This window comes from Carettochelys insculpta, chromosome 10, assembly GCF_033958435.1.
Source record: "Carettochelys insculpta isolate YL-2023 chromosome 10, ASM3395843v1, whole genome shotgun sequence".
Taxonomy (NCBI): Eukaryota; Metazoa; Chordata; order Testudines; family Carettochelyidae; genus Carettochelys; species Carettochelys insculpta.
This window is the reverse complement of record NC_134146.1, coordinates 10,230,139-10,257,511: the sequence shown is the minus strand read 5'-3', so window position 1 is coordinate 10,257,511 and position 27,373 is coordinate 10,230,139. Positions and strand designations below refer to the sequence as shown.

The following is a 27,373-nucleotide window of genomic DNA, read 5'->3' as shown; positions in this document are numbered from 1 at the left end:
CCAGCCTGCAGATCCTCCTCCTGCCATCCCGGAGCAGCAGCAGGGCCTCCGACCCCCGGGGATCTCCGGACCGTGGGAGCGGACCCACAGGTAGGTACCCCTCTCTGGTGGACACCCCGGGGCTTGAGGGGCGGGGGGAACAGAGATGTGTCCAGGGCCCCCCACACGCTCACATGGCCATGGCCCCAAGGACACCAGGGCCATGGCCCTCACAGCACTGCAGCCATCAGCCCCTGACCCCCGCCACCCTGCATGACAGTGCCATGCCCCATCCCCGGGCCAGGGGGGAGCGGAACCTCGAGGGGCCCCCGGGCGGAGGGGGTCGGACACCCCGCAGCAGCAGCATGCGATGGAGTGGGGGGAGTGCCAAAGGGAGACTCAGGCTACATATGAGCCACCCGAGCCGAGGAGCTCCCAGGGCCAAAGGAGGATCCTGGCGCTACAGCTGGCAGGTGACACCTCTGCCCTGAACAAACAGGAGGGAGGAGCCGAGCTGGCTTGGAATTGGGGGGCGAGGGCGGGGGCCACAGGTAGAGGCTAGGGGAAGGGAGAGCTGGTAGGCAGCCAACCAGAGGAGGGGGAAAGCTGCATCCCAGAGGGGCCCCCCTTGGGGTCTTCTCCCCACGACGGGTTGGAAGGACTGTCTCTTCCGACAGCTGGTGCTGTCACTCCTGCCAGAAACTGGGCATCTGTGGCCTAAGAAACCTCTCCTGCTCTCAGACCCTGCGGGGTGAAGTGAGAGTCGCTCCCACCAGGGGACGGGGTGCAGGGCAGGGGGACCCCTGAACCCCATCCATCACAGCAGCATCTCCCGGGGACGGGGATGGGGAACCTGCAGCACAGGGCGGGGGGGACAAAGGCCACGGCTCGGGGCCCACACTAACGCCTGTCTCCATTCTTCTTTCCCCCCTCCTCTCCTGTGTCCTGCACCTGCACCTGCACCATCCGAAGGACCGGAAGAGAGCGCCGGCGAGGCATCGGTCGTCCCGGAGACCCCTCCGGGACCCTCGCTCCAGGGCAGCCCCTCGGCCGAGGAACCACCGGCCCCGCGGAGGGCCAGACGGCGGACCCCACGCCTGCTACCGGCGGCGGCCACAGACCCCCAGCTGCTGGCCATCCACCGCCGGCAGCTGGAGGTGTCGGAGCAGCACCTCCGGCTGCAGGAGCAGGCGCTGGCCTGGCGCAGAGAGGCATGGGGGGCCTTTCTGGATACCATCAATCGGCTGATTGATTCCCTGGCCCCCCGTGCCGCGCCGGCCGCGCCACCGCCCACCATGCCCGCTCCTGCAGCCCCACCCCCGGCTGCTCCAGCCGTCGCCGGGCCGTCCGCCGTCGCCCCACCACCTCCCCGCGAGGGCCACCGCGCCGAGGGACCCCTGGAGCCACCCGCGACTCGCCGGCGCCGCTACCTTCCGGTGGAGCCCGCTCCCACCCAGCCGCGCACCAGACTGCAGACCCGGCGGAGCTCCCGGCCGGGCACGCCCACTGCTGGGCTGTAGGGGCGAGGGGCCCGGGACGTGGCCCCCCCCCCTTGTTGGACAGACTTTGGGGACTGGGTGGGTGTTTCCCCTGTTTGCCCCATCCCCCCCTGTACATAGTTCTCCCCATTCTCCTCCCTGCTTTTTGTTTTTCTTTTGATGGCGCACAGTGCTTTCATTTTTATTGTTGTACATAGTTTTATTTGTGCCCATCTTGGTTTTGTTGAATGTTTGTCCCTCCTTTTTGGTTTCTGTCTCACATATATATATTTTTTTATTTAAAAAAAAAAAAAAAATCGTGAGGACAAAAAAACATTTACGTTCACCCACAAGTTCATGCTGTCATTTCTCCTGGACAAGTGGTGGGGGGGCGGTGGGGTGCTCCATGGTGGTGTGGGCGTTGGGGCAGGAGTGTGGGGGAGGAAGGGGCGGGCAGTAGGGGGCCTGGGCACAGTTCACCCCGCGGCCTGGTCGTCGAAGTGGGCCCACAGGGCCTCCCGGACCCGGGTCCCCTCTGGGTCCACCTGCCGACTGGGGGCAGCAGGTGGCTGCACGTGTGCCCTGCCGGCCTCGGCGGCCCAGCCCTGAAGAAAGCTCTCCCCCTTGCTCTCCACGAGGTTGTGCAGGGCGCAGCAGGCACCCACAATCTGGGGGATGTTGTTGGGGCTGGCATCCAGGCGGGTGAGGAGACATCGCCATCGTCCCTTGAGGCGGCCAAATAAGCGCTCCACCACCTGGCGCGCACGGTTCAGGCGCTGGTTGAAGCGCTCCTGGCTGGCGGAGAGGTGGCCCATGTAGGGGCGCATGAGCCACGGCCGGAGGGGGTAGGCTGCATCCACGATGATGCAGAAGGGCATGGTGGTGTCCCCCAGAGGGATCTCCTGCTGGGGGATGTAGGTCCCCGCCTTCAGCCGGCGGCACAGGCCCGAGTTGCGGAACACCCGGGCATCGTGGGTGCTGCCAGGCCAGCCCACGTAAATGTCCTGGAACCGTCCCCGGCTGTCCACCAAGGCCTGCAGGACGACTGAATGGTAGCCCTTCCGATTGACGTATCGGCCTCCACTGTGGTCCGGGGCGCGGATGGGGATGTGAGTCCCATCCAGAGCCCCGAAGCAGTTGGGGAAGCCCAGGGTGGCAAAGGCGGCGACAGTGGCACGTGGGTCCCCCAGCCTCACGAGCCTCTGCAGGAGCATGGAGTTGATGGCACGCACGACCTGCAGAGAAAGCACATGGGACAGCCCCAATGAGGGGTGAGCAGGGTGTGCATGGCCCTGCCCTGCTCTGCCCTGGCCCCCCTGGCCTGCTCTGCCCTGGCCCCCCTGGCCTGCTCTGCCCTGCCCTGCCCTGCCCTGGCTCCCCTACCCTCCCCTGCCCTGCCCTGGCCCCCCTGCCCTGCTCTGCCCTGCCCTGGCCCCCCTACCCTCCCCTGCCCTGCCCTGGCCCCCCTGGCCTGCCCTGCCCTGGCTCCCCTGCCCTGCCCTGCCCTGCTCTGCCCTGCTCTGCCCTGCCCTGCCCTGGCCCCCCTGCCCTGCTCTGCCCTGACCTGGCCCCCCTGCCCTGGCCCCCCTGCCCTGCTCTGCCCTGCCCTGGCCCCCCTGCCCTGGCCCCCCTGGCCTGCTCTGCCCTGCCCAGCCCTGCCCTGGCTCCCCTGCCCTGCCCAGCCCTGCCCTGCCCTGGCTCCCCTACCCTGCCCTGCCCTGCCCTGCCCTGGCCCCCCTGCTCTGCCCTGGCCCCCCTGGCCTGCCCTGGCCTCCCCCTGTGGGTTCTCTTACCTCCATGAAGACAGCCCCGACGGTGGCCTTTCCGACGCCAAACTGCTGCCCCACAGATCGGTAGCTGTCCGGAGTGGCCAGCTTCCAGACAGCGATGCCGACCCATTTCTCCACAGGGAGGGCACGCCGCATGGCAGTGTCCCGGTGCCTGAGTGCGGGGCTGAGCCACTGGCGCAGCTCCAGGAATGTCTGTCGGGTCATCCTGAAGTGGCGGACCCAGTGGTCGTCGTCCCACTCCCCAAGCACCAGCCGCTCCCACCAGTCAGTGCTGGTGGGGTAGCTCCACAGCCGCCGGCGTGTGAGGCGGGGGGTGGAGCGGGGTGCTGCAAGGTTAGGGGCTGAGCTCTGCTGCCTTGGGGGCATGTCCTCCCCTGGGGCAAGAAGGTGCTCAGCTGCCCCGAACATGACAAGAGCCAGGGCAAGCCCTGCTCCTGCCGGGAGGGCTGGTGGACCTCTAGCTGCTGCTGCTGCTGCTGCTGCTGCTGCTGCTGGGGGTCCATGACTGCAGCGCTCGGGGTCTGTGTGCCTATATGGCTCGTCAGACCGCGTGCTGTGCAGGCTGAGTGTATGTGGGAGGGACCCTTTAAGGGAGCGGCTAGCTGTTGCCCCGGAAGCGCTAGTCCGCCCGTTGACCCTGTCTGCAGCTGTGCCTGGCATCCCTATTTCGATGTGTGCTACTTTGACGTGTAGACGTTCCCTCGCTGCGCCTATTTCGATGTCAGGCTGCGCAACGTCGAAGTTGAACATCGACGTTGCCGGCCCTGGAGGACGTGTAGACGTTATTCATCGAAATAGCCTATTTCGATGTCGCAACATCGAAATAAGCTACTTCGATGTAGGGTGCACGTGTAGACGTAGCTTTTAGGGGTAAATGACAGCTAAATAACAGCAGAGAACACTGACAGCCAGGACTGGGGGCTGGAAACAAACTTTATGGGACCACAGGAAACTTGGCCGCAGCCATGATAAGTGGTTGTCGGGTAACTAAATTCATGCTGGTTTATGGATGTTGCCAAATGAGAGAGCGCCAGATTAGTTTACTTCATACATCAAACTAGAAACCGGTCCAGTATTCCAATGGCCAGTCAGTAACATTCTGTTCCCAGTGCAGCCACCAGATTGTGTAACTAAGAAGAGATGGACATGAAAGTGTCTAGGGCAGCTCTCATGTTCAGCTGAAGCTTATCCAAGTTCCTCATACTTAGGGAAGATCGTCCTTCTGACCTTGTACCTCTGTTGCCCCCTCTTCATGGACCACAGCACCATCAGCCATCAAACAGAGTGCAGCAGTATCTCCTTTGCCTTACTGGAAGCATTGTTTTGTCAAAAGTTCAGGAAGGCTCAGCAAATACACATCAATGTGGGTGGAGGAAGGCACCACAGCACACTAAATTTTTTGTAATATCAGAGAAAGGTCTGAACTCAATTCAGACTAAGACAAGGGCAAGGATTCGTAGGAGTCCTCATTTTAATTCAATTTATTTTCCCATCCCTGGGAAAGGCTGATTGAAAAAAAAAAACCAATACACACACTTAAGCAGGACTTCCTGATTGTGTTCAGTAGAGGGTAGTTGTATTTAAAGATCATCCAATTCCTTACTGATGTATATAGTTGACCCTGTTGCGGGTAGGACCAGGGCAACACACTGCAGAAAAATTACATGAAAGTGAAGGGAACACAGCAGAAGGCCTGTTCTGTTCAACATCTCCTAGCTTGCTGGTGAGGCTCTCCAAACGAATGCATTGATCGGTATGAGTATTTGAGATGCTCCTTTCCATTCTGGTACAGCAATCTGTGGTTTGCTCTTTGAGGGAAAGATATCACTAAATGCTCTGAACATCACGGTCAACTAATTTTCAGTACGTGTGTCATTTGTGTTGTCAAGAGGCATCTTTAACAGCAGCTAACAAGGATGCGAGATCAGTTGAACAGGAGTTCAGATCTTGTGGTCTAGACAAGCAAAATGGGGGGATCTAAGCTGATCTTGAGGCATCTTTATTGATCAGGGACAGGTCTGATCCTCAGCACAAGTCAGAGCAGTCTCCTGCAATTGACATTCAACTGCTCTGGCTTCAAACACCTGTTCCAGCAGCTGGGGGTCACTGGGATGTACAGATGTGCCAGCCAAACCTTTTACACAGGGGATCGAGTTGAGGGGTAGGCACGTGAGCAACAATTATAGCTGTACACTACCACAGAGAGTCAACCTAAGGTACACAGTGTCAGCTACATGGATAGTATAACTGAAGATGACATACTTTTTGTTGAGTTACCAGGGGGCTATGCTGCGGTGCATCAATAGGAGAAACTCTGCCATTGACTTACCTTACTCTTCTCATCTCAAGTACAGGGGTCAACTGCAGAGTGATCTATGGTTGATTTGGTGGGTCTTCACTAGACCTGGTAAATCAATTGTGGCAGATCAATCTCAGAGCATCAGTTCTTGCTTTAGCATAGATGAAGCCCATCACAGCTGTGTATGATTGTTCTATCAGAATAAATTCTAAATCATATTTTCTGCACTTCAAAAAATTTAACCACCCCATTTAATTTAAATGTACTATCATTACTTACTGTGGGCAACAGCTAAAGCCTACAATCAAGGTTTAGGCTCTGTTGTCAGAATGGTCAGTTTCTAAAAGAAAATGGGACAATAGACTGACTTGCAAGACCTACCTCCAGTAAATTCACAGAAACAACTAGCAAGAAAACATGCAATGGTATCATCTGGTGACATCCTGTAATGTTACGTCCCCTGCTTACTTAAAGAAAACAAAATATTACCCAGTTCACTGTTGATCAGTACTAAGAAAGACGACTTTATTCTCTGCCCAATATTTCATAACTCAATGTTTAATATGACAAATCAATATTTCAGTCCTCACACAGTTTTACAACATAGACAGCATGATAAATATAATGATTGTCCCCACCCTCAGAGTTTGCCTGAGGATCTGGCAGAAAATTACTAGGTTTGCTCATCAGCATGGTTAGAAAATTGGCTTCTGATCTAGAGCTTTGCAGTTAACCAGAATGACTGGGCTGCAACGTGCGCACAGGTCTAAGGCAGGGTCTGCAAACGAAATCACGAGAAGAGCCACTTTTTTCAGATTCCATTACAAAAATCAATCCTTCAGGAGCCGCGATGCATACAAGTAGAAGACAGTCCTCAAAAATTGACATCAAACCATGCTTTTTATTACCCCCATTTTAATAACAGCACAGGTGCATGCACAATTATTTGTGCGAGTTAGAACGTTGTTACCCCCATTTCCAGGCTTTACTTGCCACAGCCACCAAATCCACCCCCAATCCCCAGGCTTTGCCCCCCGCATGCCACAAACCCACCCCACCCCCAGGCTTAGCCCCTCTGAGCCTCAACCTCCCCACCCAACTCCCAGGCTTAACTCCTCTGAGCCCTCCCCCGCCCCATTCCTCAGGCTTAACTCACCTCAGCACGGCCACGCCCTCCGCCAGCTGCTTTCTGCCATCGCCGCTGCCTCCTCCTCCTCCTCCTCCTCCTCATTGGGCTGCAAGGCAGTGTGAATCTGGCAGGGGCAGTCTCCACTACCCCACCCACCAGCTCTCTGCCAGCTGACGTCTGCTGGCTTGGGGCAGCTCCCTGCCCAGCTGGCTTTCACTCCTGGGCTCCTTGCTGCCGCCCCTGACTGCTCAGTGGCTCCGGAGCTGCTACCGCTTAGACAGAATTTATTTTTAAATAAACTTTAAGCAACAATTAATTAAACTTTAAAGTTTAAGCGGCATCCGCCTCCAGAGCCATGAGAGGAGTCAGCAGTGGCAGCTCTTGAAGCCACAAGTAGCTCCTTACAGAGCCACGTGCAGCTCCGGTGCTGCAGGTTGCCAAGCCCTGCTCTGTAGTTACATCTGACCATTCCTCCACTATTCAGCTCTCTCTTGCTGAGTGCAATTAGGTTTTGACTGTGCCAGGTGATCGCTGATCATCTAGACTCTGTGCGCACACCATGCTGTTTCCTGGAAAAGAGGTAAGGCTTGAACGTTCCTGCTTTAGAGTCTGAACTCACAAACTTGTTTCAGCTGCAAGGGTGGTTTTTTTGTTTTTTTCCAGCTGTCGATGCCTAATGACTTAGTTTAACTGCGAATTAAGAAACACCAAATCAAATGTAAACCATAAGTCTATAGTAGTTGTGCTGTAACCTCTTAGTATATTTCCGGTGTCCAGCATGAAACAGCACAGGTCTCCTTTAAAGTGCTCAGCTTTTTGCAAACAGGTGTCTCACAGTCTGTTCTCTTTTTCCATGGTCATTGAGTTGCACATGGTGCAGGTTCGTTGTTATGTGAAGGAAAATTTACCTATGTGCCAATGGTTGGAATTCTTGTGCACAAATCATGAACTTTTTTTTTGGGCCTCCCTAAGGGCTGTCTTCATGGAAGAGGTCATTTGAGACCCAGTAACATGCAAAACCCCCTTAATTTGAGTGTGTGTGTGAGGGGGGGGTAATAAGTTGAAGCTTGTGTGAGCACCACTGCTTGGCTCCTGACAGGAGCTCTCTGCAGTGGGGAGACAGGCTGAAGCCCTTTGAGTACTACTTGTCCTCCAATGCCTTCCCACAATTCCCCTCATGTCCAGAAAGAACAGGCTAGTTCTCCCATGGTGCACCAGGAAAGAAATCCAAGAGCAGCTCAACTTACTTCAGTGCAAAGAATCAGGAGGTGGGCCTCCACAAGCATTAGTGCCTCTCACGAGTGAGTGCGGCATCAGTGTGAACACAGCAGCTCAAGTGTTACTGCTCTGACTCTAAGAGCCCAGTAAGCAGTGGAAGTGTTGGTAACGCTCTAGACAGTATTGATCCCCCATTAATGCCCTCTATTCATCACTGGGGTGTCTGGAGTATCAGCATCTGGAGTACTGCATCCAGTTCTCGGACCCCAGTATAGAAAAGATGTGTATGCATTGGAGAGGGTCCAGCAAAGAGCAATGAAAATGATTAGGGGGCTGCAGCACATGACCTACAAAGAGTGGCTGAGGGATCTGGGCTTATTTCGTTTGCAGAAGAGAAAAGTGAGGGGCGATTTGATAGCAACCTTCAACTTCCTGAAGCAGAGCTCTAAAGAGGATGGAGAGAGTCTGTTCTCAGTAGTGACTGATGGCAGAGCAAGGAGCAATGGTCTAAAGTTTCAAAGCAGGAAGTGTAGGCTGGATATTAGGAAAAACTCTTTCACCAGGAGGGTGTTGAAGCACTGGAATGTGATACCTAGAGAGGTGGTGGAATCTCCATCTCTAAAGGTTTTTAAGTCCCGGCTTGAGAAAGTCCTGAGTGGGATGATTTAGTTGGGGGTTGATCCTGCTTTGGGCAGGGGCCTGGACTCGGTGACCTCCTGAAGTCCTTTCCAGTCTTAGGATTCTATGATTCTGTGATCTAGCAAATTCTCTTGTGTGGCATCGATTAGAGAGGTTCAACCTGAAATATGGATTGAACTTTTTTATTTTATTCTGATTCCTTTGGCCTTGTATTATCAATACAGTCAATTGTATTATCAATATTATCAATAAGCCCCAAGCAGACTGTGAAGAGCTACAAAAGGATCTTAATAAATTGGGTGATTGGGCAGCAAAATGGCAGATGAAATTCAATGTCGATAAATGCAAAGTAATGCACTTTGGAAAATATAATCCCAACTAAACATATAAAATGATGGGGTCTGACTTAGCTGTTACCACTCAAGAAAGAGATCTTGAGTCATTGTGGATAGTTCTCTAAAGACATCCACTCAGTGTGCAGCAGCAGTCAAAAAAGCTAACAAAATGTTGAGAATCATTAAGCAAAGAATAAATCATAACAGAAAATGTCATATTACCTTTATATAAATCCATGGTACATCCACATCTGGAATTCTGTATGCAAATGTGGTCACCTCAGCTCAGAAGAGATATATTGGAATTGGAAAAGGTTCAGAAAGGGCAAAAACATGATTAGGGTTATGGAGCGTCTGCCATATGAGGAGAGATTAATAAAACTGGGACTTTTAGCTTGGAAAAAAGACGATTAAGGGGGGATATGATAGAGGTATATAAAATCATGACTGGTGTGGAGAAAATAGATAAGGAATTGTTATTTACTTCTTCTCACAACACAGGAACTAGGGGGTCACCAAATGAAATTAATAGGCAGCAGGTTGAAAACAAACAATAGGAAATATTTTTTCACACAACACACAGTTAACCTGTGTAACTCCTTGCTGGAAAATGTTGTGAAGGCCAAGACTATAGGAAAGTTCAAAAAACAACTAGATAAATTCATGGAGAATAGGTCCATCAATGGCTGTTAGCCAGGATGGGCATGGACAGTGTCCCTAGCCTCTGTTTGCAGGAGGCTGGAAATGGGCGACAGGGTGCTGATCACTTGATGATTACCTGTTCTGTTCATTCCCTGTGGGGCACCTAGAAATGCCCACTGTCAGAAGACAGGATATTGGGCTTGACGGGCCTATGGTCTGACCCAGTATGGCTGTTCTTGTATGCATATGAAAAATAGGAATAAATACGCTTGCATAACTTAAATTTTTATCTTGTGGAAGGAGGGTAGCTGAGCTGGCTGAATGCTGGGAAAATGTTCTCAAAGTATTTTCACAAGATCAGAACTGGGATTTGATCTGACCATGCTCAGGAACTTTTTTCCACCTTTTCACCAACTCTTGAAGAATCGGTTGGTTTTGTACAAATGTTTGGGGAGGAACACTTCTTAGTGCCCAACGTCTTGCCAAGCCCACAAAAAAGTGTGTATAACTAAACATGCATGTCCTAGAATTCTATATTCACATCCTCCATACTATTGTAGTGCTGCTGTTAATGTTTCTTCTTTGTTCACGATCACATCACAATGTTAATGATCCTCTCTGAAGAACACCACCGAGAGCTGGAAGAATTGAAATTCTGCCATTTATGTGAAGCTTTTTAAAGCTTTAAAATTTTGCCTTTCAACATCAGTTCAGCATTATTTGGAGCACCAGTCATGGACTAGGATCATACTGTATTAGGTGGTGCACAAACACAGAACATAATGATGGCCCTGCCCCAAAAAGGTTACAAGCTACCTTTCACAATCTTGCACTTTACAGCTAGTTGCTGTACTAAGTGCAGTGATGTTACTAGAAATGTATAATTAAATGAAATACAAAACGGTAAACCCTCGATTTAACCGACTAACAGGAGGGGAGGGGTGTCTGTTAAACCCACAAATCAAAGGATTTTCTGAGACCCTCCCCTGCCAGGCTCCCTCTGCACCCCTTCCTCACCACAACTGGAAGAACTGCTGGAGCCCACTGCCGCTGCTGGGGTCCCAGCCGTGGTGGGGACTCTGCCACTGCTGGGGACCCTGCCATGGTTGACGGTCCCACCATGGCAGCAAGGGTCTCACCGTGGCTGGGGACTTTCCTGGGCACAGCATCAAGAAGAGCCACCACTGCTGCCTGGAAGAGCTACTGCTCCAGTGGAGGGGTGCGTACGCAAGTGCCGTCTGCCGGTGTATGCGCCCCACCCCTGGTGGGAGGAGCATGCATGGCAGATCTAGCAGAGAATACAGTGGCTCCTCCAGGTCTTATCAGCTCCACCATGGTAAGTCCATTGGCGGGAGGCAGGTATTTAGCGTTTTATGGGCCCCGAGGGGTCTGTTGTTCCCAAAGTCCACTAAATCGGGATCCGTAAAATCACGGGTTTACTATAGACAAAATATAATATAACATCAAGGTCCAGTGTTGCCAATTCCCTTAATTTTAACGAAAGTCTTGTGGTATTTGGCTGTGGAGAAAAGCTCAAAACATGAACCCTAAAATCTATCCCCCCAAAAATGTGAAAAGTTTCCAAAGTTTATTTTTAGAAGAAATATTGTGGCTTTTTGGGACCTGATGTTAAATACTTAGGAATGAAGTTTGTATTCTAAAGATGAGTCCCTGTTTGAAAAAGAATTGAAACCATGCTACCAAGTTTTTAAAGCTGTGTATCACTGCCTTGCACAGCTAAACCCCAAATTAGAACTGGTTGTGAAGAGCATCAGAGAATACCCTTAGCTGTAAAGGCAGAAAGAGAGGAGTAAAATGTTATTCCTTGCCCTGGAAATGTTAGAGGCAGAATTTTCTAATGTATTATTTAGCACTTGTTATGTAGTGCATTAAGCAGTCATTGCTGAGACAAAGGCTTTCAAAAACCAACAGCCTCTCTGATAGCATTAAATCTTACCTGAGATTTTTTGTTAAGTCAATAGAAAAAAAAATAAGTGAATTAATACCGTTTAGCCTGCCTGATTTATAAAGGCCAATTAAGTTGCAATACTGGGCATGGCCCAGTGGAAGAGGGGAATAAATCTACCCGAGTGAGTGAGGTCTTAATTTAATCATCTGGCCCAAGAGAGCTGAAGTCAGCAGCACTGGACTGATATAAACCACAGTAGCAAAATAGTATCTGGACCACAGTTGAAAAGGAGAATGACAGTGATGGACGGGGGACGCTAAGCGCTGTAAGAACACACCTATTTCAGCGATTTATTCTTCAGTTATCTTAATGAGCCTCTGAAGAGTGGCAGTTTTTCCAAGTGGTCTCAGAATGCCCGTTTATTCGAAATGTTTACCACATGTTTTTTCCCCTCCTTCTGCAAACTTTACCACAAATTTACTGTTAAAGAGAAACTGTAACTATACACTCCCTACTGGAATTGTGAGGGCAGCTACAGGGGTTATTTTGTTTCCCCTCCATACCTGTCAACACTCTTCCCTTCATTCAATCTTGTTTCAGTTCTAGAAATCATTAGTTCCTCCCAGATTAATGTTGATATTGTGAGACAGATGAAGGAATGCGCTGCAGTTGCTTTACAATTTACATTGGTGAAAGAACAATGTGTGTTCTTCCAATGCAATAGCTCATTTTTATTATGAAGTGAGTTTATTGATGGTCATTCAAAGCTACTGACCTGCCGACAATGATCTCAGATTGCATTTACATTTCTGGAACCCTTTTCAAGAATTAATTCAGAGATGTTATCTTAAAATGGGGCAGTTGCTTTTATCTGTAGTACAAACCTCTGCCTTTGCTATCTGTGCAAATACACATTGCATTCATTTTTCCACAAAATACAGACATGAGTGAGGGCTGCTAATTGATGAACCAGTTTGATTTTTGTTAGATATGTGGCTGTTTTAAAATGACCTGCACTTAGCATGGGATGAAATGGTAAATTTTCTAATAGTCCTAGTTTAAAAAACCCTCAAGGACAGTAGGATTTCAGCACTACACACTATTAGATGTCATTATTTACTTGGACTTTCCAAAACTACCATCACTGTTTTAAAAGTCCACGTTTTGTTAATGTGCACTGGTTACAGATTAAGACTGGCACACCATCTGATACTAATCCAAGAGCACCTGTCTCCACATGGAAATACCAGGAAGCAAACATGCTCCAAAACATGTTGGAGTAATCCTAAGGGAAACAGATAGACGTGCAAGTGGCATAGTAGAGCTAATAAGAATAAATACATATTAAAAAAAAACTTGTTCTAAGGCCAGATCTGCAGAAAAAAAACAGATCCACAGACTCTCTTACTAGGTCACTTCTGGAATGAAAAGGAATTGACAGATTTGGGTCCTAACAGGGAATTTTTTGTAGGGAAAAATAACTTCTGTAAATCGATACTATTTCATCCTTTAACAAACAAACAGATTTATGGCCAAGAAAGGTAATTACACTAAATGGGAACTGACTCTGTTAAACAAGATACTTGCTTCATGATGGGGTTATATGTAGATTTATCTGACCGGTTTGAGGAGGAAAGGTATGTTCATGTTTACAGTTGGACTCATTTTCCTCATTGAGCCAGACAGTGCAACTATAATGGGAAGCAAAAAGACGTAAGACATCCCTTTTAGTTCCCCATTCAGTGCATAGATGTTTCAGGAAAAAAAGCAGTCTGTGTGATTTTGGCTACATCCCCACCCACTTCGCATTGGCAGAAAGGGTTGGAGAATAGACTCATAGAACAGTAGAACTGGAAGGGACCTCAAGAGCCCATCAGATCCGGTCCCAAGCCCTCACAGCAGGATCAAGCACCATCTAGACCATCCCCCATAGATGTCTATTTAACCTGCTGTTAAGTATCTCCAGCGATGGAGATTCCATAAACTCCCTAGGCAATTTATTCCAGTGTGTAACCACCCTGACAGTTGCAAAGTTTTTCCTAATTTCCAACCTAAACCTCCCTTGCTGCAATTTAAGCCCATTGCCCCTTGTCCTATCCTTATAGGCCAAGGAGAACAATTTCTCTCCCTCCTCCTTTCAGTACTTGAAAACAGCTGTCATGTCCCCTCTAATTCTCTTTTCTAAACTAAACAAGCCCAGTTCTTTCAGTCTTCCCTATAACTGATGTTCTCTAGACCTTTGATCATTTTTGTTGCTCTTCTCTGGACCTTCTCCAGTTTCTCCACATCTTTCTTGAAATGTGGTGCCCAGAACTGGACATAATACTCCAACTAAGGCTTAACCAGTGCTGAGTAGAGCAGAAGAATGACTTCCCATATCTTGCTCTCAATATTCCTGTTAATGAAGCCTGGAATCATGTTTGCTTTTTTTGCAACAGCATCACATAGTTGACTCATACTTAGCTTGTGGTCCCCTATGACCCCTAGGTCCCTTTCTGTAGAACTCCTTCCTATTCTGTATGTGTGAAGTTGATTGTTCCTTTTTAAGTGGGGTGCTTTGCATTTGTTTTTATTAAACTTCATCCTATTTACCTCAGATCATTTCTCCAGTTTGTCCAGATCATTTTGAATTATAACTCTATCCTCCAAAGCAGTTGCAACCCTTCCCAGCTTGGTATCATCTGCAAACTGAATAAGCATACTCTCTATGCAAATAACTAAACAGGTGATGAAGATATTGAATAGAACCACTCCCAGAACAGAACCCCTGTGGAACCCCACTTGTTATGCCCTTACAGCATGACTGTGAACTATCAATAACTACACTCTGAGAATGGTTATCCAGCCAGTTATGCACCCACCTTATGGTAGCCCCATCTAAGTTGTATTTGCCTAGTTTGTTGATCAGAAGATAATCAAAATGCCTTTCTAAGGTGTAGGTATACCACATCCACCACTTCTCCCTTACCCACATGACTTGTTATCCTGTCAAAGAAAGCTATCAGATTGGTCTGGCATGATCTGTTCTTTACAAATTCATTCTGGCTGTTACCTGTCACCTTATTTTCTTCCAGATGTTTGCAGATGAATTCCTTAATTACATGCTCCATTGTCTTTCCCAGCAGAGGAGTTAAGCTGAGTGGTTTGTAGCTTCCTTGGTTGTTCTTATCTCCCTTTTTATAGATAGGCTTATATTCCCCTTTTCCAGTCTTCTGGAATCTCTCCCAACCTCCAGAACTTTCAAAGATGATAGATAAAGGCTCAGATAACTCTTCTATCAGCTCCTTGGATGCATTTCATCAGGCCCTGGTGACTTGCAGATATTTAACTTTTCTAAGTAAGTTTTCACTTGTTCTTTTCATATTTTATCTTCTAAGCCTACCCCCTTCCCACTAGTTTTCATCATGTTAAGCATTTCTTCTTCAGACTTCTTTGTGAAGACCAAAACAAAGAAGTCATTAAACATCTCTGCCATTTCCAAGTTTCCTGATATTGTTTCTCCGTCCTCACTGAGCAGTGGGCCTATCCTGTTCTTGGTCTTCCTCTTGCTTCTAATATATTTATAGAATGTCTTCTTGTTACCCTTTATGTCTCTAGCTAGGTTGAGCTCATTTTGTGCCTTTGATTTTCTAAACTTGCCCCTGCATTCATGTATTGTATGCTTATTTTCATCCTTTATAATTGGTTATAGTTTCCATTTTTATATGAATCCTTATTGATTTTGAGATCATGCAACGTCTCCTGGCTAAGCCAAGGTGGTCTTTTACCATATGTTCTATCTTTCCTATACAGTGGTAATAGCTGTCCTTTGGGCTCTTCATAATGTTCCACTGAAAAACAGCCAACTTTTTCCAGTTACTTTTCCTCTTAGTCTTGCTTCCCATGGGACCTTACCTACCGGCTTTCTGAGTCTACCAAAATCTGCCTTCCTGAAATTCATTATCTCTGTTTTGCTGTTCTCCCTTCCACCATGCCTTAGAATCATGAACTCTTGTGATTTCATGGACACCTTCTCCCAAGCTGCCTTCCAGTTTCCAGTTCTAAGTCATTTCCTCCCCATTTGTGAAAATCAAATCTAGAACAGCTTCTCCCTCAGTAACTTTTTCCACTTTCTGAAATAAAATTTTGTCTTCAGTGCAGTCCAAGAACTCACTGGACATTCTGTGCCTCACTGTGTTAGTTTCCCGACATATGTCTGGATGGCTGAAGTCCCCCATCATCGCCAAATCCTGCACTTTGGATGATTTTATTAGTTGTTTAGAAAAAGCCTTATCCACCTCTTCTACCTGGGTAGGTGGTCAGTAGTAAACACCTAGCATGACATCACCCTCAATTTTTACACCTTTTAACCTGCTTCCACCTCAATCCAGGTGTATCCATTTTTAATATATAAGGCAGCACCTCCTCCCTGTTTACACTGCCTATCCTTCCTGAGCAAGCTGTACCCTTCCATTGCAAAATTACAGTTGTGTATTATCCCACCAAGTCTCTGTCATACCAGTTATGTCAGAGTCAAGTTCTTCCTGCTTATTACCCATACTCCTTGCATTTGTATATGGGCATCTAAGATACTGATTTGCTTTTGCCCCCCAGTTCTCCCTAGTCCTGCTTTTTTCTCTGCTCTCATAGAGCATGTTCCCTCCCATTTACAACCATCTCCCTGGTCTCCAGGTTTTTCACTTACCTGTGGGCTTTGGTCACCCTGTCCCCGCCAAACCTAGTTTAAAGGTCTTCTCAGTAGGTTAGCCAGTCTGGATCCGAATACAGTCTTCCCATTCCTTGACAGGAGAACCCCATCCCTGCTTATCAGTCCTCCTTGGAATAGCATCCCACGGTCAAAGCAGCCCTGGTGACACCATCCTTGCAGCCAGACATTCACCTTCAGAATGCACCTGTCTCTTTCTGGGCCACTACCTTTACAGGAAGAATTGAGGAGAACACGACCTGCGCTCCCAGCTCCTTCAACTGTACTCCCAGAGTCCTGTAGTCATGTTTGATCTGCTCAAGGTTACACCCTGCAGTATCATTTGTGCCAGCATGGATGAGTAGCAGAGGGTAGTAGTCAGAAGGCCAGATAATCCTCAACCACATCTCTTTAATGTCTCAAATACAGGCACCTGGCAGGCTGCATACCTCCTGAGAGGACATGTCCAGACAACAGATGGGTGCCTCCACCCGCTTTAGAAGAAAGTCTCTGGCCACCACTACCCTGTTATTCCTTCTCATAGTGGTGGCAGCAGACCTCTCAGTCTTGAGGGCACAAGGCTTTTCTTCTTCTTCTGCTGTAGTGGGTGGTTCCTCATCTCCCTGTGTTAGAGTCAGCCTCACTCTTGGGCTCTGGACTCTTCACCCTGCTCAGCATCCTACAGGCAGCTTAGGTCCTATAGGCTTGAACTGCAGCCTGCCCCAATGTCCCTGTGCTGAGGGGGCTGGGAGAAGGCCCCTTCCCCCACTGATTGCCTGGGGAGAGGGAAGCTTCAAACTTCGCTGTAGGGGCTCTTCACCTCCCCTTGCAGTTTCTGACACTTCTGAAGCTCTTTCTCTGCTCTCTGACTCACTCTCACCTCCTCTGTTCTCACCACTCCAACCGCCTCATCCACATCCACCCCCACCCCCCCACACACACACACCTTGGTTCCCAGCAGGGGAGGCCTTTTAAGCAGTCCTAGGGTGGCTCAAGTGAGCTCAGCTGGTTCTAATTAATTTGTAGCAGCCCCTCGTTGGCTGCTTCCCCCAATCAGCTGTTCCTCACTGCCCTGAGGTTACCCTCTGTTCCTTTGCCAGGTGTGGCCGCCCTCTCGCTGAGCTGGCTTTCCTGTCGCACTGCTGTATCCAGAGCTGCATAATGGTTTCCTGGTACCACTCTGGGGGGTTGGGAGCAGGAGTGTAGCACTGCCTGCTGCCAGCAGTGACCAGCTGCCAGTGTCCCTCCTCAGCTGTCTGCTCCTCCACTGTTGATGTGTCAATAGTCTTTTCTAGTGGGACAGCTTTCCTAACCGAGCTGCCTCCACATGAACACTGTCCAGGAGTTGCTCATGAATTTGGATACTCCTGTGCCTAGCCATGTCCTCCTGTAGCTTTCCCAGCTGCTTCCTGAGACATTCCACCAGCAGACACCCTTCACATTGGATGGTCCCCCCAGCCTGCATTTCAGTAAGTGGGAACTGCAAGTCACAGTCCCTGCCAAACACACCAGAATCTGGGTAGAGGCATCCGTGGTCAGGCAGGCTGTCTGACTACAGGCACAGGTGGAGGAGACAGGAGCAGGGCAGGCAGAGGTGTTGTGGGTCGCCCCGAGCGTAGTAGAACTCTCTGTGACAAACTCCCTGGTCTGCAGCACCCTGTCTTCTTCTCTCCCTAGTCACTCTGCCTCTGGCTTTTAAGCCTGTTTCACCTAGGTCAGGCCTACCCCCTTGTTAGCCACACAGGAGAAGCCTGATCCTGAGGCTGACCAAGGACAATAGTCAGAACCTTGCCTTCACCTAGTGCCATGCTGGTCAGCACAGCTGTGTCAGCACATTGAAGGGCACATGTTGGGTGAAGGGATGGTGCTGGTTACATTCCCAGGCCCCAGAAAGCAAGGGAGGTAGACTATGAGCCAGTCTGTTCCTGCATCAGTCCTTCAGCACACTGCCCCACAAACTCACACTTGAGCCCTCACATTATCATTAGGAACAGGTTACCTAGAGAGGGGGTGGAATCTCCATCCCTGGAGGTTTTTAAGTCCCAGTTTGACAAAGCCCTGGCTGGAGTGATTTGGTTGGGATTGGTCCTGCTTTAAGCTGGGGGTTGGACTTGATGCCCTCCTGAGATCTCTTCCAACCCCAGGATTGTATGATTTAGAGCATGACTGAATTTATGTAATACTGACTCCTGATTAATTCAGCAGCACAGGAGAATAGCCTCCATTGACCTACAGCGAGACACCGTTACAGTTAAACACTGGGAAGCTGGAGGAGGACACTAGAATGAAACAGCCTCCCACAAGATGGACATTAGATACACATTAGAGCTGGTTGAGAATTTTCGAACTTCTTTTGTCGTTGTAAAATGCTAATTCAACAACATTGAAGCATTTTGTGGAAACAGTCTTATTTTCAGTGCACGTCCACTGAAACATAACTGTGTTGGAAACATGCCTCAGATCTTGCCAGCGTGCCCAGGTTCTCTGGGCTTTCAGGCTCTTTGCTGTGCAAAGAGGAGGCCAATAGTCCTGGAGCAAGGGCTCTTGGGGCCCTCAGGCTTTCAGCTCTGCAGCAGGGGACCCCCCGCGCCCCCCCGGCAACTTCCCAGTCTGCACCTGAGTGTTGAGCAGATCTGTTATATGTACTCTTAGTCTTATTCTCCACACACTCAGATAAGGACATCTGTGATACAAATTACAGTGCTTCCTGCAGAAGGTATTCCAGGAATAGACATGGTGCTGAGACTCTCCTTAAGATGGGCAACTGATATCTCTTTCTTTTTTCTTTTTTTTCCCTTTGTCAGATGTACTCATGAAAAAGAAGGCCTACTCAGAAGATAGGAGTAAACCAAAGCCAACTGTGAAAAAGATTGACACCACTGCCACCACAACCACAACCAAGTCATCTCCTAAACACAATGTAGTGGAAAATGTGGGCAATCTGGCCTCATGTTCCTCACTTTTCATTGTAGCAGCTCTAGCGATTTTGTGGCACTGTCTGTCATAGCTGCATTGTATTGCAACAAAGGTCCAAGAATTTCTGTCCAAGGTCACTTATACCTACAGCCTTACCCAACGGAAAACAAAGCTGAAATGGCTTTCTAATATTGTACGGTGTGTTAGAATTAATATTTTTTAAAAAGGCTGAGACTGGCTGGTGGTGACAGCATTTAACTCTGTGTCTGAAGAGGATCCATAATAACATGTTATCCACTCAAAATATAAAGGCACCAATAACAGGGATCTGGATAGTTTAAGTTATTGAGGGTAGAAATAACACTAAAATTGTAAATTGCTCTGTTGGCATTTTTCTCACTGGGTAACCTCACTGGTTGTCTCTGTTTGTTAGATTCTTGCAGTAAGTGCAGAAGAATGATCATTCTTCAGGGTAGGCTAATGCATATGTTATTTCTTTAGTGAACAGCTGTGTCTAGGGGTGAACCAGGTTAAGTTCTCTCCATCAATTTTATAGAGTTCCTAACAGCATGGTTGACCCTTTTGTTTTTGCTCTTATGGACACAATATGAAAAGAATATGGTATGTCTATAATGTATCAGTATAGTTGCCATTACCATTTAATTTCCATTTTTTTAGAAACACAGTTTTATTGAGGCATATAGACAATGAGTTTGCCTGCCGCACAAAACTTCATTACCATACTCTAAAAGCTTATTGGATGACTGTCCGACTAAGGAAAACATAAGTAAGCGCTATAATGTTTTAATCAGCTGAATGCAGTTCTATATTGAAAAGCTAATTTAGTCCAAACACATTTTATCATTTTCTTGTTTTGTAGGTGTCACATGTATAATGTTTGGATTCCTCTTCTCCAGAATGTGGTTTCCCTGAACTGTAGATGCCTATACTACAATAGGTTTCATAAACTGTGTATAATTTAATGATGTTTAATATTTTAAACTGTGCTATCACCGTAGAAGTAAATTTAAAACAATCTAAAATCTGTATCAACATTCTCAGATTATTCCACGCTTTGATCTTCTATACATTACAGTGTCAAAAATCTTCATTTTATTGTGTTCTGAGTTACACCAAGGAAACACCGACGTGTTTTAATGCTATGATGGAAAGGTACTATGATATAATTAGGTTGATAATGACTATGTGTATTTGCTGACACCTGTAGTTATAGTGCCACTGATAATATATACACATGGTACGGGTATGAGTACAGTGATAATGATAAATATATGAACCCTTGGAATTATCACATTTGCTTAATTTCATACATATATCTACCATTTAATGGCCATTTCCGTGCTGAAAACTATTATAATAATTACGATGTGCCCTTTCATAAGATTCAATGTAAAGACATTTGCCTTTAATTCTTTTTTGAGAGGAAGGGGAATAAAATAGCTCTTTCACCACTGAGATTTAGACACACATTGGCACTGATTTAAAGGATGAACTGTATGTCATATCAGTCAAGTTCTGGGTGTGAGAATATAAAGTAGGAGGGCTGGGTCTCATTGTACTGGTGTGCGTTCATGTGGTGGTAGTGAAAATTACTGATTAGCTTTATATTTGCAAAGGGGGGGGTTTGACAGTTTTTGTGTTTGGTCTTTAAAAATGTGTAAGCGTATAACTATATAAGCAAAACTATACACCTGTAGTTGCAGGGTGGATTATACAGAAACTGAAAGCACGCCAGACAAGCAGAGTAATATTCCTGTTCTTTTAATGCTGGGAAAAAAAGGGTCTGGCACCACCAAAACAAAACGGTATAAGATGTTCCTAGAGCAATGCCATGAAACATGGAGTATTAAGAATTTTGACATTTCAGTGTGTTAACAAGTTAATACCATTAAGTAGTGAGTTCACCTTGTATTAATGAGACTGAATCTTGCAAACTTAGTATGAACGTTGCTGTCATGCAGTTTTTCAGCGTTCACTGATACAGTAAGGCTACATCTAGGCCAGAGGGGCCATTTTGCCGACAAAACACACAGAAGGTCGAGGCTCCCAAGGACGTTCTGTTGATAGCAAGTCAACAGAACGCATTACTTTTGTCGAAAGCTATACCCTACTTACCACGAGGAAGAACACCTCTGCCGACAGAGATCTGTCGACACAAGGCCAGTCTGGACATTCCAGGGGGCCCTTCTGTCAACAGGAAGTGCTTCTGGGACACTGCGTGTCCCTATCTGCTGTGCTTCCGATTGGCTGTTTTGCCAACAGAGCAGCCAGGCAGTCTGGCTGCTCTCTGTCAACAGAGTGGATCTGCGCTGGGGGCTGACTGTGATCTGTCGACAGATGTTTTGTCAGAAGACATCGTACAACAAAAGTTTCTGCTGGCAAATCCCTCTAATCTAGACATAGCCTAAGTGAACAACACCAGCATAAGCTGGTATACAGTAAAAAGGCCATTTATCCCAACTTTTACTGCCCTCGCCTCTTTTTAAGAAAAGTATGCACTCAAATGGGATGTTATGCAGGGTGTTCCTTTTGTACCTTGAAGTGACTTCATAATTCTTTATAGTTTCACAGTGCCAGATGGGATGCCTGCCGTTAGACAGCTGTGTCTGTGATCAGGCACCTAACTATGAGTAATTGGTGTCCACGTGCTGATTTAGAAACCTCGACTACTTTTACACTTGCCTTCCTCTTTCAAAAGACGAATGCAAATGAGGGAAATCAGAAATGCAAATGAGCCACTGATTTACATATATTGTGCTTCATTTGCATAGTCTCTTTTCAGAAGAGAGTCTTTCAAAAGAAAGAAAGCCTTGCAGACAGGGCTCATTCAAAAATAAACCCTGTCTTCGAAAGAACCCCTCATCCTGAAACAAAAGAGGAAGAATGGTTCTTTCAAAGATGGGGTTTTTTTCAAAAAAGCCCCATCTACATGGCTTTGTTTCTTTCAAAAGGATCTCTTCCGAAAAGGGAATATGCAAATGAAGCACAATGTATGTAAATCAGTGCCTCATTTGCATTTTTGATTTCCCTTATTTGCATTCCTCTTTCGAAAGAGGAATGCAAGTGTAGACATAGCTCTAGACCATGTCTACCCTTAGTAAAAACTTCAAAATGGCCATGCTACTAGCCAAATTGAAGAATACTAATGAGGCACTGAAACGCATATTCAGCACCTCATTAACATTCGCTCCCGTGTGGCTTGTCTATACCAGGGTCCTTTTCAAAAGGACCCCACCAACATCGAAATCCCCTTACTCCTATGAGCTCATAGAAATAAGGGGATTTTGATGTGGTGGGGTCCTTTTGAAAAGCACCCCTGTGTAAACAAGCCACAAGGGAGCGAATGCAGCACTTTCGAAGTGCCGCAGCTGCCGCCATGCTAATGAGGCGCTGAATATGTGTTTCAGCACCTCATTAGTATTCCTTGATTTGGGCATTAGCATGGCCATTTTGAAGCTTTTACTAAGTGTAGACATAGCCCTAGAGAAAGATTCTCAGCTTGGGTAAATCAGCAAAGCTCCGTTGAAGTCACTCAAAGGTTTGCAGCCAGAATTTTCACAGGTGGGAAACCTAAAATCAATATTTAGGTGAATATATCAGCATCTGAATTTCTCAGTCCTGGAGAGAGATGCCAAACTATGGATCTGGGACTTTTTGATTTGAAATGGATCCTCCCAGATTGCAGATGTGCAACTTCTAGTTTGAGAGAGTTTGAACATCCACAACATACCAGGTCTGGTTTTCAAGCTGTGCTGGAAAAGTCATTGGGACACAGTATGAGAGCTGACCACAGCTGTCCATATAGTCTAGTATCCTAAAACCAAGAGTGGTACGTACCAATACTTCAGAGAAAGGGGCAAGAATGCCTCCACTAGGCCTTAATAGAATACCCTGCTCAAAGAGAAATTTTCTTCCTAATCCCCATTAGCTAGAGTTTGGTTTACCCCTGGCTCATGAAGGCATGCATAATCTTGCTAAACTGATTTAAGACTGAAACATTAAACTCTTTGGTTTGGTAGCTATGTTTCCATGGGCTACGTCTACACGTGCCCCAAACATGGCCATTTCGAAGTTTACTAATGAAGCGCGGAAATGCATATTCAGCACTTCATTAGTATGCGGGCTGCCGCGGCGCTTCGAAATTGACGCCCCTTGCCGCCGCGCGGCGCTTCCAGACGGGGCTCCTTTTCAAAAGGACCCCGCCTACTTCAAAGTCCCCTTATTCCCATGAGCTCATGGGAATAAGGGGACTTCGAAGTAGATGGCATCCTTTCGAAAAGGAGCCCCGTCTGGATGCGCCGCGCGGCGGCAAGGCACGTCAAATTTGAAGCGCCGCGGCAGCCCGCATGCTAATGAAGCACTGAATATGCATTTCAGCGCTTCATTAGTAAACTTCGAAATGGCCATTTGCATGGCCATTTCGAAGTTTGGGGCACGTGTAGACACAGCCCATATGTGTCTATTTTTAGTATTTTGCAATAGTCAGTCTTTGTAAATGCAAAACTGGCACTCAGAGGACGGGTGCATTTGTGAGTTAAAATGAGTGCAGCGAGGGTTTTGCTTGGTTTGTGAGAGTTTTCCTTTCCCTATAATAATGTGCACATTTTCACATACAGAGAAAAATTGTCCTATGTGGTGCAGCCACTGTGCACTGCCCCGCTAACCTATGCTGGGCCAAGGAGGATTACCCTACTGTTAGGGTTATATTAGTTATGTCAGTGAAGCTCATGCAGGATAAGGGCAATGCTCCTGACAGCAATGACCAAGCAGACAGGGTAGTCCCTCATCGTCCCTCTAGGCAAGAGAAAAGTGGGTGATGGTGTTGGAGGCTTGCGTGCGGCTAAGATGCCCTGCTGCCTTGCTGATACCCAGGTGCGTTTCCAATCTCCCTGGGGCTATTGCAGGCCTGCTGAAGCGAGCAGCATTCTGAACGTACAGGGTGAGCAGCCCTGCAAACACTTGCAGCAGGATTTGCAAATTGCTATGGTGCATCGTAAGGCAACTTCGTGCTCATATGCCACTACTTGTACTCTGCACAGAATCTGGCCCATCCTTTCTAGCCTACATATGGTCACAGTGAGACCTCTTTTCACATACACAAGCTATTGTGTCATGGCATAAATAAATTTAGAACTTTTGTCCCAGAATTAAACCTTTGAATAATAGTACCTGTCCAACCTCTGTAAGGTCAGCACAGCAATAACTACCCATGGCCAGCTTTGTTTCAGAATACCTGTATACGAGGATCTGGCGGTGGGTATGGTTTCCAGCTCTCTCCAGAAGCTGCCTCCAGTCTGTTATGATCACATGTACATTTTCCCTGTGTGTCATCACTACATGCAACCAATTTTATCCATATATTCTGCTGTGATTCTCCAAGCAGGAATGGATTTCCCTGTCATTTCCCTCCTGCTTCCTTATAAAGCCTTATTTTAATTGGTAGGAGCATTATGATGAACAGAGGCCAAGGACACCATCCTTTATCCAGCCTGGCTAATAGCCATTAATGGACCTAATTTCCATGAATTTATGTAGCTCTTTTTTAAACCTTATTATAGTCCTAGCCTTCACAGCCTCCTCTGGCAAGGAGTTCCACATTTTGTGCCTGTGTGAAGAAGTTCTTATCTTATGGGACACCAAGGCTGCGTCTACACGTGCACGCTACTTCGAAGTAGCGGCAGTAACTTCGAAATAGCGCCCGTCACGTCTACACGTGTTGGGCGCTATTTCGAAGTTGAAATCGACGTTAGGCGGCGAGACGTCGAAGTCGCTAACCCCATGAGGGGATGGGAATAGCGCCCTACTTCGACGTTCAACATCGAAGTAGGGACGTGTAGACGATCCGCGTCCCGCAACATCGAAATAGCGGGGTCCTCCATGGCGGCCATCAGCTGGGGGGTTGAGAGATACTCTCTCTCCAGCCCTTGCGGGGCTCTGTGGTCACCGTGGGCAGCAGCCCTTAGCCCAGGGCTTCTGGCTGCTGCTGCTGCAGCTGGGGGTCCGTGCTGCATATACAGGGTCTGCAACTAGTTGTTGGCTCTGTGTATCTTGCACTGTTTAATGAAAGTGTGTCTGGGAGGGACCCTTTAAGGGAGCGACTTGCTGTTGAGTCCGCCCCGTGACCCTGTCTGCAGCTGTGCCTGGCTCCCTTATTTCGATGTGTGCTACTTTGGCGTGTAGACGTTCCCTCGCTGTGCCTATTTCGATGTTGGGCTGAGCAACGTCGAAGTTGAACATCGACGTTGCCAGCCCTGGAGGACGTGTAGACGTTATTCATCGAAATAGCCTATTTCGATGTCGCAACATCGAAATAAGCTATTTCGAAGTTGGGTGCACGTGTAGACGTAGCCCAAATGAAATTAATGGGCAGCAGGTTTAAAATAAATAAAAGGACATTCTTCGTCACACAGCGCACAGTGAAACTGTGGAACTCCATGCCAGATGGGGCTATGAAGGGGTCACCCCACCCCTTGTACTCACCACAAAGACAGGAGCCAGAGTAACCCAGCAGCCTGCTTCCCTCTGCCCTGCCTCAATGCCCTCTCCCATCTAGCTTCACTGACTGGGCCAGATTGCTCCAGCTCCTGCTGCCGACCCTCTCTCCCACCCTGCGCCAAGCCCCTCTCCTAGATAAGTCCCCAGGCCACCCTGGGACCCATCCATAAGAAGGTTGAGGTGGCCACTGTGGGGCCCCCAAAGCACAGGCCCAGGGGTGGTCACCTCAAATTCTCCTATGGATGGGACATCTCTGCTGAGAGCAGTGCCAAGTCCTTACGGTGGCATAGCATTACCCATGCTGTGCTTTATTAACCTATTACAACAGCATTTATTGGAAAGCAGTATGATAGTCATTTATATATGGGCATACTTGCTAATTGAGTCCTACTGGCGCATCCCTACGATACAGCAAATGCTTCAATGGGTTGCAGAGATCAACTGCTCATGTTCTCAAACCTGTGCAAAATGCATTAGTACTGTCTTAGTGCTGTAGTACAGTTTGCACTTTATCACTGCAGTTAATCTTTAGCAACTTGCCCAAGGCTTTGTAAGTATACTATTAGCACCAAATTTAACACCATCTTTAAAAAATCACTTGTAGCACAATATAAGCAATTAATGTTTATTCATTTTGTGTATAAAAGTGGGATATATAATTGATCTCTAATGGGCTTTCAGTGCACCTAATTAGTACCTGGCTGAATTATCCTACAAGCTATGGCTATTTGATTTGACCAATAATGTATTGCTTGTTGTGTAAATTCCTTTGCAAATATACACTTGTAAAATTACTTTTCAGCTAAGTGGAAAACAGTGTTTTCATATATCTTCTGGGTTTACATGGTAGGCTTTTCGGCTGCAATACCAAGAATAGGTACTGACATTTTTCATGCACTTTAAAAATGGAATTAGTCAGATACCTCTATTCCAGAATGCATTGCAATGTGTCAGATGTATTGCCTGCTTTATTCTGTAATGAAAAAGCAGTCAATGAGACATCAAGAACATATCTCCTAATCGAATTCTGTATCCGCATATGCATATGTTAGGAAGTTCTGCTAATCAGAGACGATATCAAAAATTTAACAATACTGGAATATCAAGGATATGATGTTAAATTTGTGGAAATTGAATTAGACTGATTAAGTGATGTAAGTCGATTTTTAGCTAGATATATTTTCTATTTAAATATGTAGTAGATTAAACAAGATCGTGTGGTCTTTCAAGAAAGGAGAATTGAGACAAAGTTTCCAGCAAAAATGCCTCCCTCAGACATTTACTTATTTCGTAAGTGTCATGGAGCAGAGAGGTTCTGAGGCTTTTCAGTGCATTTGTAAAGCCAACTCTTAGCAAGGGAACAGATCCCCTCCCCTGGCTTCAGAGGACCTGTGACAGATTACGTGCAATAGATCTGGACAAAGAACAGGAAATCGTTCCCACAGAGTTGAATCTTATTTCAGGCACAATTCTGATCTAACTTACACAGTATTGTGGAAATCGAGAACAATGCCATTGACTGCAAGTCTGTTGGAGGGTTTTACACTGCCATCCATACCTAGAGAATTTGAGCATCTTCCCCACAAAATCAGTAATAATAGCCACAGGGAGATACATAGGAAAATTAATCTGAATTGCCTATCAGTGTGAATTTAAGATGGATTTGGTTTACTTCATTAAACCCCGACACCGAATTAAGGCCACTTTTATTTCTGATCAATTGTATCCACATGGGGGTTTAATGCACTTTAATTAATCCATATAAGGTTCACACCTTTAGTTAATTCAGATTAATTTTCCTGAGTGTGCCCTTGTGGACAAACCCATGGGCTATGCCTA

The 27,373-nt window shown here is 47.2% G+C and overlaps 1 protein-coding gene across 2 annotated transcripts in view; it reads left to right on the top strand.

The window, feature by feature from the left end:
- Positions 1-21,761, top strand: part of LOC142018592 (glypican-5-like) — a 662,349-nt gene extending 640,588 nt beyond the window's left edge. For both annotated transcript variants that reach the window (XM_075004529.1, XM_075004528.1), the window contains one exon: positions 18,907-21,761. In XM_075004529.1, the coding sequence (XP_074860630.1) occupies positions 18,907-19,109 (203 nt within the window). In that variant the 3' untranslated portion in view covers positions 19,110-21,761. The remainder of the gene's footprint in view (positions 1-18,906) is intronic.
- The last annotated feature ends 5,612 nt before the right edge of the window (positions 21,762-27,373 follow it).